This window comes from Fusarium phalaenopsidis (genome assembly GCF_050370095.1).
Source record: "Fusarium phalaenopsidis strain FUZ10S chromosome Unknown contig_32278, whole genome shotgun sequence".
Lineage (NCBI taxonomy): Eukaryota > Fungi > Ascomycota > Sordariomycetes > Hypocreales > Nectriaceae > Fusarium > Fusarium phalaenopsidis.
This window is the reverse complement of record NW_028145417.1, coordinates 13,995-27,499: the sequence shown is the minus strand read 5'-3', so window position 1 is coordinate 27,499 and position 13,505 is coordinate 13,995. Positions and strand designations below refer to the sequence as shown.

Genomic DNA, 13,505 nt, shown 5'->3' with positions numbered 1-13,505 from the left:
TGTGGTGCCAGATTGACGTTCGGCGCCCCTCTGATATCTCCAACTGGTATACCCTTTACTGGATCTGGGTTTGGCCCAACCTCGGCCCCAGCGTATCAGAGGAGATTTACACTAGCTGCATGGACATCAAAGTGCTCTCAGGGACTGTTAATGAGGATCCGTGGCCTGATTGAGTGATGATGTATTGGAGCGACCGGAGCGAGATATCGAAGTTGATCACTCACACTGGCTTGACAGGACGCTGACTATAAGCTACTTATCAGGACCAGAGAGTACTTTATTATATAGCTAGTAATAGACTGCATACTTATCGGAGCTGACCATTCGGTCCGCTATGACCTAATGACTAAGTAGATTTAAGTACCCAAAAGTCTCGACGAGCCTCTGTGTGCAAAGAGGAAGATGCCTATGCTCTCTATGGTAATATCTTTTGCTATGGGTAGTTAAGTATATAAAGGAAAAGTCATACTGTACCTACTAATAACTTTGACCTGTTGTGGTTGATGACAACTGAAGCCACTTTATTAGGCTAGGAGCATTATATCCTAATGCTATAGTATAAGAGTGGCAGATAAAAACATAGAATGATCTTTTGATTGGACCTCTGTTTTAGATGCAAAGATAGTATTCTATCCTCTAATTGCGCTTAATAATTTATCTGCTCCTTAATAGCCGTAAAGTTCAAGTCTTGCCCCTATATAAAACCTAAGCTACCCTCCTAAGTATAATATTGCTCCGGAAGTCATTTAGGTCGTTCTCAAAGGTATATTGTGTTTAGAATATCTAGCGCTAACTATGCTCTACTCCGAGCGATGATATAATAGTAGTTATTATGCTGACTAGGTAGTTCTTTCGTGATAATTATAGGAACCCCATGCAAGATACATCTCTAGATTCAAAGCATCTAGATATATAGCATCTTCTATATTTACACGTAGAGACCTATTCTAGGAGGAAACTTAGCTACACGGTCTATATTAATCTTTAGGGAAGGCTTTTTAGCTTAGCTTAATAGAGGCTCTGATTTAGTAGTTTATAGAGCTTTCTAATATACGCGGCAAATTTTAAATAAGCTGCTTGCTAGATGGTTAAGAGGTTTACTATTAATATAAGTGGTCTTTACTCCGTGTCTAGTAATATGAAAATTAGTGACTTTTACTAAGATATGGCGAGTTTGATGGCGTGCTTTAGCTATGTTAATACTATTTAAATCCCAAACCATTATGAAAGAGGGAGATGTTTATACTCTTGACCATATAGAGTATAAAAAATAATAGTAAGAGAAAGAATATAGCTATAGCAATAAGAATTTCTAAGAGCTTATATATATACTATTTATTCTAAAATTAGCTACTGGGTGGATCTATATATAGTCCGAATATGGTAGACTATCTCGGGATCGTGAAGTTATAATAGCTAGTCATAATGCTCGGCTAAGCGCTTACTCGGCGATAGACGGGGCCCATAACGTCCATACTCGCCGGCCCCGGAGGTCCAGAGGTGGGTATGGGTCTCGGGCTTTCAGGGGACTTTTGCATCTGCTTATGCGCCGAGGGAGATCTATTATGGGAGGATAGGCGGCTATATTGAATAGGACCTACCTGCTCGTGGTGTTTAGGATTAGCTGCTCAGGGTGAGAATTTAGCCATAAATAGAGACAATAATAGCCCTCCTGGTGCTTCACTAACCAGCCAGGCTCCCTTATCATTAACCCGAGATTACTTTTGAACTCTACTCTTAAGTTACCATGCCTCCCCGTTCCTACAAAGGAACACCACGCCGCAAACACAAGGCAAGGAGGCGGATGCTCCGTACCCGATCGCCCCCACTCCTCGATCTACCGGTGGAGGTGATACTCCTGGTCTTTGACACCGGTCCGCACTAGGCACGGCCCGAACTCCACACAAGTGGTGATCCAAAGGGGTGGTCAATCGCCTAGCGAAGCTAAACTGGCCACCAAAGCCATAGCAGCACCATCCCAAACACCATGGGCGCCGCAGTTATCGTTTATTCCACGAGCTGCTGTCGGGCGCAGTTTGCCACGAGACCTAGGACGGCATCGTGGCGAGGCGAACTATGACTTCTCCCTATACTAACGCAACCAGCATAGCTAAATACCACCTGGCTCTTCCATCAAGAAAATGTTTTAAGATTGCCATACTATCCGTCCTGGCTAGATGTTGGAATACCAGAATGGTATGCAGGCCATGTCACCGCAAGAGGTCTAGGAAATGGGCAACGACCAGGGTGCCCTGAAGAGTCCGCGCATAGAGACCGGAGGAAAGGTTAAACGCATTTTGAGAGAGGTTGCTAGAAGGCTTGCTGCGTTCTCTGATTAGTTGGTGGGACGAAGATGCGATTCAGCGCTTGGCCGGAGAACCCGGCAGCTTTACAGGGCTCTCTGAGCGCTCGATAATTTTATTTGCTGGGTTTGTGTGCGTCATGGCTTGGCGCCTCAACAATTTTTAGGCCACTTACGAAAATACCGTCTACTGGCCTTTGATGATTCGCCAAGCGTGATTTTGGCTTCAGGTTGGCCACCCCTAAACGGACGCCACCCAGCCGCTGGGCCAGTTGATGTGTCTGCCGTGGCTCCAAGAGGATTGTTGAACCGAAGCGGTCCTATTCATACGAGAATGTGCAGGGGATCCCGCAATGGTTTTTGACCAGACGAGCCTCGGAACCAGTTGAAGCAAAGTCACGTGACAAGACACATCTCAAATAGGAATAGCGCATAGCATCAGCCCAAAAGAGGGGCAAGAGTCAGTCAGAGACAATCAATCAAGCAATTCACTCAAGATCGGGTTCAACAAGGATTATCTCTTTTGTTTGCGTGAAGACATCCGGCGCGTACTCGCCCCACTGCTAACACACTATCTAAGTGTCTCAGAAACTCAGTAGGGGCTGTTATTATCATATGTCAGCCAAAGTGAGCTAGGTGATCCGCTAACCGTAATTGGTTTAGATCATTGCAAAGTACGCGTTGGATGTCTTCGCGCAAGCAAAGAGATAGGGGCTCCTGCCCCCTCAAGTGGCTCGTCTGGACCAAGAACCCCAATCTGACACCTCGCTCGTCGACGCTATGTCTATTTGAGTACTGTGGGCGGGACGGCCCAGAATCGCTCTAGGAGTCCCGTCCTGAGGATCATCTTTGCTGCTTGTACTGCCATTGGCGATTTACAGAGAATGCTTTTGATGTCCACGCATGGTTGCTTGCCTGCCCACATCTCTTGTCGTTCTTCTATCCAGTTCCTGGACTCGAGCAGGATGTGTCGTACTGTTTGTGGTCCGCGGTCGCACTGGCATTGGTCGGATGACAGCCTTCAGAACATGCACTGTGAGGCCGGGTACCAAACGAGGCTCTAGGCTCCCGCGCATGAGCTGAGTGATCAGCATGCAACGCAACGTAATTAGTGAAGCCTACAGAAGAGACGGGGAGAGGGGGCTTGAGCTACTGGTCCTTGGCTATATATGTTAGAGTCACATGGAGATTCAAGATCCAGATCCAGATCCCCATCTCTACCATCGGAACAGATCTTGAAACTCTCGCCTATCACAATGGTAAAGACCTACATCCTTGCTCCGAACCAGACAACCGCGCCGGACGACCTCATCAAGCTCGGCCACATCCTCGATGATATCACCGATATCAGGGAGTTCGAGCCCCTCAACCCCGACGGCATTGTCCCAATAGACAGGACGAGAACCGACACCAAGACAGGCTTCACGTCATCGCGCCGAAGGCTCATCTCTGGCGAGCTTGGTGTGTTTGCCAAGATCCTGGGATTGATAGGAGTTGGGGCCGGCGCTGGCATCTACTACGGCAAGGACAAGGACAGCATTCTATCCTGCAAGTCCCTGGAGACCCAGACCTTCAGTCCTAACAAGGCCTACATCGAGGAGTGTATGAAGCTACCTGATGTCGAGAACTTCATGCAGGGTGCTAAGTACAAGGCGCACGTGTACCTGGTAACAGGCCTGAAGATCGGACGTGGCAGTTCTTTCCAGAGTGCCAGCTCAGTATCCAAAGGGGGAAAACTGGATGTGGGTATTAACCCTCCAGGAGCACCCGTGGAAGTAGGCCCGAAAGCTGCTGTTAATCTGACCACGGCCGAGGGAGAAAGCTGGGAGGGCTCGACGGACTTCATCGTGGCTTTTCGAGTGAAGAGGGTCCAGTATCGCCAAGGGAGCATTGAGGCCAAGACCAACACGGCAAAAGCGGTGATGCAGGATGATAACGCGACCCAGCAAGGCCCTATCATGAGTTTGGACATAACTGACGACATCGCCATGACTGAGATTACAACCCAGGCCGCCTTGACGAAGGAGGAGGATATGGAGGATGGAGAGGACGGAGAGGGGCCCGAAGAGGTGCACTGGGTTATTCCAGGCCACGAGATTACCAAGGCTTAGGGCTTGGGTTGAGAATGCTAATTTTAAGAATGCTATGTAGCGGAATTAGCTGTCTTTACGACACTGTCTATATACTTTATTATTGATGATGATTCCATCCCCCTTCCCATAGCGTCAAGAAGAGTGCCAGGCGCCTGTCTATGTACTTGGACGGCCTGGACTGTGTAACCATGCCAAATTCCTCTCGACCAACATCTAAGCATCTCATTTCAACGCGTTCTGAATGCTCGAGATGAGCCCATCTTGTCCAACATTTGATGGCCAGAATTCCCGCCAGGGGACGATGCAGTTGTACCCTTCCCTCAACATGGTCATTTTCAATAACATACTCTTCATCCCCTGACGATCAAAAGCTTCGTCCCTATTCTCTATTGGCATTTGGCCGGCCGCAACAGCTGCCTCAATAAAGGCGAGGATCACAGCGGCCATGGCAGCAGCCACAGGGGTGGCATACGATGTTCCAGAGAGATAAACGCCATTCTCCCAGATGGACGGAACCGCCACTCCCAGTGTGCTGAAATTGTCTCGATGAGGCTCCGGGTCGGGGTTCATGTCGCCTTTGTTGCCCTTGCCGTCGGTTGCATGAATACATATGACGGTGTCCAGAGTCGCCGGAAAGGATCGCCCAGTATGTATGCCATTGTTTGATGCTGCCACGAACATTATGACACCGTCATTTTCCGCTTCCTTGATGATCTTCTTGACGGCAGAAGTTTTTGGGATGCTGAAGGACATGTTGATAATGTGTACATTGAAGGTCATTGCCCATTTGATGGCCTGCCAGACTAGTCAATATCAGGCTCAGTGAGATATTCATACGTTTGAGTTGCTCATACCTCGACGATCTGATCGACGCCGTCTTGTTCAAGATTACGAGCAATCTTGGCAATGTAGAGGTTTGCTTGGGGAAATATCCTCAGTATCAGAGAAGCTACATTCGTCCCATGTCCACACTCGTCGTCTGGGTGCTTGGACACGAAGGATTTTGATGCTTTGATCGGGAAGTCTTGGTCGCTACGGCTGTACTTTGCACCCTTGAGGAAACTATTGCGTGTTTGTATGCCAGTATCAAGGATGGCGATTCGTATGTCGGGACTGGAAGTTATGCCGCTCATGGAGCATTCATAAAACTTCTTGGCCAGTTCCAAAAACTCTTTGGCACTGTTAATCTTGCTGATATGACGTGATGCGTTAGTTTTGATACGCCTTCATCGACCTCCGAACACCCACCTCTGGTCAGCGTCGCAAAGCTGGAGCTTTTGTTCGTCAAACATCCTGCCCGACGATCTTTTCGTGGGTAACAAGGCTGTGAGATCTCTAGGGGAAAGTCGATGTTGTTGAGGCGGTACGTGGTCAACAGTCGGCTCTGTCGATGTTGAATCCAGCATCGAAATCTTTTGCGTCCGCTTGGGGTCCAAAGCCCGATAGCTATTGCGGGCTTTGTTGAGATGGGAAACCAGGTTGAAGAGAACCTTTCGGCACTGGGTTTCCTCATTCATAGGATCGTCAATGCGTCTTGGCTTTTTGGCCTGAAGGCATTCCATGACGGCGTCGAAATGGCCCTGCATCAGAGACTCCTTTGCATCATCGCTCTGCGCCCATTCCATCAGCTCGATATCGAAGCGGAGACGCTTGGGTATAAAGAGCTGGCCCAGCCCAATCTCGAGCAGGAGCTTGGCGAAGTGAATGAGCACTGGAAACCTATTCTTGATTTCGACAGGTCGTCGATCTGACAAGAAGGTGGATGTAACGTATGGGTAATACTTCTCGCAAATAATGCTCTCTTTTGGATCGTAGAGGAAGTAAATGTCTCCAGGGCCCCATTCCTGTTGTTGCATGTCGACACTGTATATTCGGAGAAGAGTACAGGCTAGGTTGTACGCTAGAGTTACTCTTCCGTTTGGTCCGAACTTGTACATTTGCTGCTGAAGAATCTGTTCTAACGACAAGGTTGGCGAAATGTGGAGATTGTTGACAGGGTCTGGAATGGCCTTTGAATCGTGCCAGATCCTCTCGGAGCATATCCAAAGGCTCAGCATATCCTCATCAGACAAGCTATCGCCTATAGTTTGGCAGATGTTGTCGATTTCGCAGAGACTCGACGTAGAACCAGGTCTTGGTGTTGTGTTAGCACAGCGTAAACCTTGGGGATGCAGAGTTATTAAGACTCACAAATTGCAGACTACCGTGCAAGTTACCTCTTGCCACCTGTCTTCAGGGTGACAGGGCGAGATAAACATCTTTTGTTGAACAACATCTTGGAATCCAGAGCCGTCCAGTTCAAATGCACAGGCCTGGAGCTTTCCCACATGATGAGAGTGGCAACCGGAGGTACCGAAGTGGTGAGCCCAGGCCTTGAACATGGATGAACACAATTGAGATTGTCGTATATAAGGATGGTCTGCATGAAACTCTGTCGACTTTTGATCCGCCTGGGTACGAGGGGACCCGGTGTGGTCGCCATCGTATCGTCTTTGGTTGTTGGCATTGAACTTGGTTACTGTTTCGCATGCCACTCTGGCTGGGTCTTCAGCATCTGGAAGGCTTATTACCGTGTTCAAGTCGAACCGAGTGTCGTTTTGCGAGGCCTCCTGGATGACAGCATGCAAGTTTGGAAATCGTCCCTTCTCATTCGAATTGGATGCCTCTGGGATCTCACCCTTCCCTCGGCCAACGACCTGTGGGTCGATGAATCCCTCCAGTAGCTGGAGCACAGGTTGGAGGTCCTGAAGAAAAGTGTCGTGCTCTTGGTCGTTGAGTTCGTGTCCCTTAGTGATCCAAAAGAGAAGTGAGCTCATCTCGAAACGCAATAGGTCCAAGGAGTTTCGAACGGCGAGGCTTTTGGCATTTTCGGTACCCTCGACAATGTTCTTCTCAACTAGAGGCACAACCAAGCGTCGGATGGCATCGAGGGCTTGCAACTCTGGCCCATCGGCCTCGAGAGAGGGCATGGCATAATAGGTAGAGGGATTGGAAACCCTTGACGAGAAGAAGATGAAAATGCTAGGAATAAACGAATAGCTGTGACAGGCTCCGGGCAGATTTCCCTCCCATTCCCCTCTTTTCTCTTCTCTCCCCAGGCCTTGTTTGCTCCCCACACGCCAAGCGTGCTGAGCCCCTGTCGACGCCACAGCGGGTGAAGGATGTCTTGGATTGGACCTTCACGTCTGCCTGCTTGGTGGTGCATATTGGGGGTACTTTGTAAGGCGTGTCTGAGTTATTATTCGCACTGGCTTGCTGCCGTTGGTCAGTCGTACAGATGGCTGTGTCCACGCGGGCTCACGACCCACACATGCCAAGAAGTCGTCGTGGCACAGGGAGTTTCCTGACCCCAGTCTCGTTGGCACTTTCTGTTCAAGCAACTTGCTTCCACCTTCGATATCACGTATCCCTGATGGCGAGCCCGGCGAACGCCAGGGAAATATTCACCCTCGCGTCGGAGTGTAGTGTGCTCTTCCAGAAATGCGCCCATGCAGATCAGAAACCGTCGAAGGCTCCGCCGAAGGCCCAAAAAGATGCCGCTTTGTTGTCCAAGGATTTTGAGGCATGGTGCTTCAATCTCGGCGTTTTCGCTGCCCCAACCGCCTCTCTTGATCAAATGCTGCGATATAGCGATGAAATTCGAGGCTTCGTGACGCAGCTCTTGTTGGTACTTCGCAGAAACTTGGAGTTTAGTACGTGAGCCGGCACCTAACAGCTAGTTTTGCTCAGTTCACTGATGGAGACTATGTCTAGTCAAGATTTACGATTTCCCAGAGGATTCACCGATGTCGACAACACCACGGCCAAACGAGACAAATCACGACACCGTGGAGAAGCTTCAGGGTTCAATCGAGGAAGCACTAAGAGCCATCTCGGCTGTGCTTCAAAGACTTGATCGGTTGGGCGCAACCATTCGGAAATACTCGGCCTCAAGTCTCAGCAGCAGAGTCGAGGCTTTTGCTGAACAAGACAAGGATGAAGAATACAGGCTTCTCGCCAAGAACATTGTAGTCTTCAAGTATCCTACGGCTCCATCATCGCTTCACGTCCAGCTCGCTGGATCCATGGCGTATCGTCGTCAGAGACTGAGATATATCAGACAACACCAGCAGAAGACTACTCCCAAGGACGGGCAAGACTCGAAGACGCGGAAACACCATGAGAAGAGCCTTTCCCATCCCAAGTCAACCGAACTCACTCGATCTACGCCAAAGGACCGAGCAGCCGTCCTCCGCAACCAGGCAGTCTCTCGGCCTAGGGGGAACACACCTTCTAAAGACACCGAGACAACCCCGAGTACTACTGCTTGGACCGTCCGGCCAACTAGTTCTGCCATGGAACGCGTGAGACGTGATGGGAGCAAATCAGTCATTTCCTCTTCAAAGGCCAGCACTACGCGCATGGTTGGAGATTTGAACGACTATCCTGAGCCGCCCACCCATGACCAATGGAGTCAAGACCCCAAATGCTCAACCTGCTGGAGACAACTCATGGAGGCAGAGCTGAAAGGCAGGAAATGGCGGTAAATATATACTACCTATCATAAGTGCACACAGCTAATTCATAGCTGAAGACGCCATGTCAACACAGACTGCGAGCCCTACGTCTGCATCTCGGAAGATTGCAAGCAGCCACCGCAGTTCTTTTCCGACTTGAGCCTATGGGAGAATCACATGCGCAGTCGGCATTCCCCAGAGTGGACGCAGTCGGTTCACAAGCCAACTATATGGATTTGTGACGTTGATCACGACGATGAGGAGTTTCAAGACCATGAGATCTTCCAGGAGCATCTGTGTAACAAGCACTCCGATTTGAGCGAGGCCGAACGCAAAGCCGTTGCCACGCTGAGTGCAACGAGTGTGACTAGAGCCAAACACACCTGCCCTCTCTGCGGTTATGACTCTGCTGCCGAACAAGATAGCTGGTCAGAAGCTGCTTCCAGCACGATACAGAAGAGCGACATGGACCAACTTGCCAAGCTGGCCAAACACGTCGCCGGACATCTCCGGTCTCTGGCATTTCACGCGCTAGATCATCTAGATAGTGACCAAGAGAGCGTGTCCGAGCCAGGCACGGAAATCACAAGCCACAAGGCCCGGAGTAGATCTCGTCCCCCGAGTGGACTGAAGGATCTTGACGATGTTTCTTCTGGCTTTTCAGACCACGATAACCCCAGATCTGTATCGACCTTTGATGAGCTCAAGACACGTCAAGAAGGAGATGTTACCCTTGGTGAGAACACCTTACCCCAGATCGTGTCTCTCCTACCCGAATTTGAGGAGGACTGGGAAGGTGTTCCACAGACGAGACCTGTCGAAGAGGACCCAATTCTGCACAACATGATGGCGTACTCGCTTTGGGACCGAGCATTCGACAACCTCAAAAAGATGGAGCCGCTTCTGGTAGAGAAACACGAGATCCTGCTCTCCAAGGAGCTGATGAAAGACCCCGAAGGAGACTCGAAAGAGATTTTCAATCAGTTCCGCGGTGCTAGCATCCACAAGCGCCGAGCATTACTGAACACGATCATGGACAAATTGCGGAAGCGGATGCGTTACAGGTATCGTGTCAGCAAGCTGATCCTGGACTGGATCAAGGACTCTACCAGAGATTTCCCCAAAGCTTCTCTACCATGGATTGGCTTTTGTCTTGTCCTCGTCGCTCTACAAGACGTCGGAATCAGAGAAGACGCCAGCTTGACGAGCTTTGCCAGTGTTACTTCGAAACTGCGCTGGTACTCAACTCTGGAGTTGATATTCCAGAAAACGGACTGGACTTCATCAGAGACCCCCAAGAAGGACTTGATCCAACTCGAGAGGGATGCTTTACGGCTATGTCAATACATGCTTGAGCTTCAACTCAGAGTTATAGCTTCCGGTGGCCAGCTTGCGAAATCTGGCGACTGGGGTGAGCTACTATCTGCCGTCGAGAGCCTGGAAATACATCTCATCAGCAACTCTCTTGGACTCAATATCCATGACGTAAAAGCAGAGCTAGAGAGGGCTGAACAGACTGCCGCTTCCATTTTTGAAGCTACGGTGACCCGCAACCACTTCACTGGGTTTACCTTCAACGGGCCTGTGTATTTCGGGCGCAGAGCTGAATCAATTGCTCGCAAGCCCTGCTTCTGCGTCCCGTTCAACCGAGACCCTGACTTCGTCGATCGGCCGGATATTCTTACATGGCTAAAGAAGCAATACATAGGCTCCGCCGGTCGCATGGCCCTCGTGGGCATGGGCGGGTTTGGGTACGGACCACCGCATGAACACCCTTCGAGGACACTTCGAGGACCGCCTTTGCGCTGACCGACCAAAGTAAATCGCAGGTTGCCATCGAATTCGCGCATCACATCCACGACGAATCACCGCAGACCAGCGTCTTCTGGGTTCACGCGAGTTCGAAACCGAGATTTGAAGAGGCCTACTGGTCTATTGCACAAAGGCTAGAGTTGCCGAGGCGAAATGACCCTGATATCGACGTGCTCGGGCTCGTTCGTGACTGGCTGCAGACGGAGGAAGCTGGCTCGTGGTTGATGGTCTTAGACAATGTTGATGATGTCAACCTCTTCCATCCCAGCGCTAATGCCAGCGGGAATAAGGCAGCAAACCAACCAACGGACGAGAACGCTGTTGCAAGTAGCGATCAGCGGCTGCTCGCGGCATATCTGCCAAATTGCCGCAGTGGAACCATCCTCATCACATCACGCAGCATAGACGCTGCTGAAAAGCTGATAGGTAGCCATAAGGCTATCTACCGGGTTTCGGCCATGGATGAAATTCAAGGCCTTCAACTTCTCCAGAACAAGCTCAACGGAGACTTTGACAAGGATGCCGCTGCCGATCTTCTTCGTGTCCTAGACTGTATCCCGCTGGCTATCACTCAAGCGGCGGCGTACATCAACCGTCGCGCCCCCCACGCATCAGTACAAACATATCTCAATGCCTTCCGGGAGAGCGACAAGAAGAAGGGCATTCTCCTCAATAGAGACGCGGGGGATCTTCGACGAGACGAGACCATATCCAACTCGGTGGCTACGACATGGCAGGTCACGTTTGAACAGATACGGCGCGAGAGACCATCTGCGGCGAAACTGCTTTCCTTCATGAGCTTATTCAATCCGCAGGGCATTCCTGAGTTTGTGCTTCATGACTATAATACCGATGTGACGGACAATGTGGACAGAGATGCAGAGGCAAAGAGTGACGACTTTGAAGATGATCTTGATGTCCTCCGTGGCTACTCGCTCGTATCTATGGCAGCAGCACAAGATGTATTCGAGGTGCATTCCCTAGTACAGTTTTGTATACGAGCTTGGATTTCCATGGTGGACGATGTGGAACGATGGAAACGGGTATTCTTGCGGTCCATGTCGAGACATTTCCCAAGTGGTGCCTTCGAGACATGGCCAACTTGCCAGTTATTACTTCCTCATATCAAGTCTGTATTAGAGGAGAGGCCTCCAGATGAGGAGTTACCGAACTGGGCCTATTTGCTGACAAATTGTGGACGGTATATGTTGACTATCGGCAAGTACACGGCGGCCGAAAAATTAGGCGGCAAAGCAGTCAAAATAAGAACCAAGGTGCTAGGAGAGGAGCATCCCGATACGCTGACGAGCATGGGCAACCTAGCGTCGACATTCAGTCACCAAGGTCGATGGAAGGAGGCGGAAGAGCTAGAGGTGAGAGTGATAGAGACGACGAAGAGAGTGCTTGGAGAGGAGCATCCCTTGACGTTGACGAGCATGGGTAACCTAGCGTCGACATTCGGGAACCAAGGTCGATGGAAGGAGGCGGAAGAGCTATTGGTGGGAGTGATGGAGACGACGAAGAGAGTGCTAGGAGAGGAGCATCCCGATACGCTGACGAGCATGGGCAACCTGGCGTGGACATTCAGTCACCAAGGTCGATGGAAGGAGGCGGAAGAGCTACAGGTGGGAGTGATGGAGAGGAGGAAGAGAGTGCTAGGAGAGGAGCATCCCTCGACGCTAGCGAGCATGGACAACCTAGCATCGACATTCATGTACCAAGGTCGATGGAAGGAGGCGGAAGAGCTATTGGTGGGAGTGATAGAGACGATGAAGAGAGTGCTTGGAGAGGAGCATCCCGATACGCTGACGAGCATGGACAACCTGGCGTTGACATTCAGTCACCAAGGTCGATGGAAGGAGGCGGAAGAGCTACAGGTGGGAGTGATGGAGAGGAGGAAGAGAGTGCTAGGAGAGGAGCATCCCTCGACGCTAGCGAGCATGGACAACCTAGCCATTACCTGGAAAGAGCAAGGCCGTACCACGGATGCTTTAGCCCTGATGAGAAGCTGCGTTGTCCTACGAGAGCGAGTGCTTGGTACAGACCATCCGCATACAGCGTGATCGGTGGCATTTCTCACTGAGTGGCATGAACGGCTGGAGAGGAATAATTTTGAGTTGACAACATGGGGGGACGCCTACGAAGCAATGTACGGGTAAGCCCAACCCTCCTTGATGGCGATTGGGATCGGTCTGAGCAAACGGTGTACGAGGCGTCGAAGGAAATCCTCGCCGATGTCTGCGTTCCCGACTGGCGAGCTGGATTGAAGTAGGGATAGACGAAATACATTCAATTAGTGAACAAGTTACACATGCATTGGATTAATTGCTGTTGCTATACTGACTGTAGGCGACCCCGGGGGAAACTACGTTTCCGGCTGTAACTCCCAAGGACTTCCTGCCGTCTCCTCTTCCTGGATACCCTGGAAAGCTGCTTATGCTCGAGGCGTGGAAGGGTAGCGTGGTCGAAGTCAACGAGCATAACACGGTGGCGCTCGTCGTTCCAGAGTCGGTTGGCGTCGCGCTCGTCGCCGTGGTTGATACCCTCGGCCCAGACGTCCTGCGAGGAACGCCGCACTTCCGCCGGCAGGTCTATAGCGACAGCGCCCGCGGTCACCGTGTCAACCGTCTCCCCACCCCACGACATCAGCATCATATGAAGGATCCTAGACCCGCCAGGGAGAATATAACCCCAGTCGAGCCGCACGAGTCCCAAGTGCACTGGTACTACCTCGCCTTGGAGCTTGTCGAGCCATGCGTAGATACGGCTCTCGTGCTGCAAGAGGCCAAGATGGCCAGGTAG

General features: G+C 50.7%; 3 protein-coding genes across 3 annotated transcripts; 2 read left to right on the top strand and 1 right to left on the bottom strand.

The window, feature by feature from the left end:
- Positions 1–3,558: 3,558 nt before the first annotated feature.
- On the top strand, positions 3,559–4,413 carry LRP88_00608 (uncharacterized protein; the record flags this gene model as incomplete). The annotated part of the gene is made up of 1 exon (XM_083237315.1): positions 3,559–4,413. The coding sequence occupies one exon, from the start codon at positions 3,559–3,561 to the stop codon at positions 4,411–4,413; it is 855 nt and encodes a 284-aa protein (XP_083105820.1).
- A 204-nt stretch (positions 4,414–4,617) lies between these two features.
- On the bottom strand, positions 4,618–7,364 carry LRP88_00607 (S8 family peptidase; the record flags this gene model as incomplete). The annotated part of the gene is made up of 4 exons (XM_083237314.1): positions 4,618–5,190; positions 5,250–5,586; positions 5,644–6,528; positions 6,862–7,364. 4 exons carry the CDS (start codon positions 7,362–7,364, stop codon positions 4,618–4,620), a joined length of 2,298 nt encoding a protein of 765 aa, XP_083105819.1.
- Positions 7,365–8,011: 647 nt separating this feature from the next.
- LRP88_00606 (uncharacterized protein) lies at positions 8,012–13,505 on the top strand (the record flags this gene model as incomplete). The annotated part of the gene is made up of 5 exons (XM_083237313.1): positions 8,012–8,087; positions 8,149–8,917; positions 8,969–10,642; positions 10,711–12,580; positions 13,053–13,505. The coding sequence occupies 5 exons, from the start codon at positions 8,012–8,014 to the stop codon at positions 13,503–13,505; spliced, it is 4,842 nt and encodes a 1,613-aa protein (XP_083105818.1).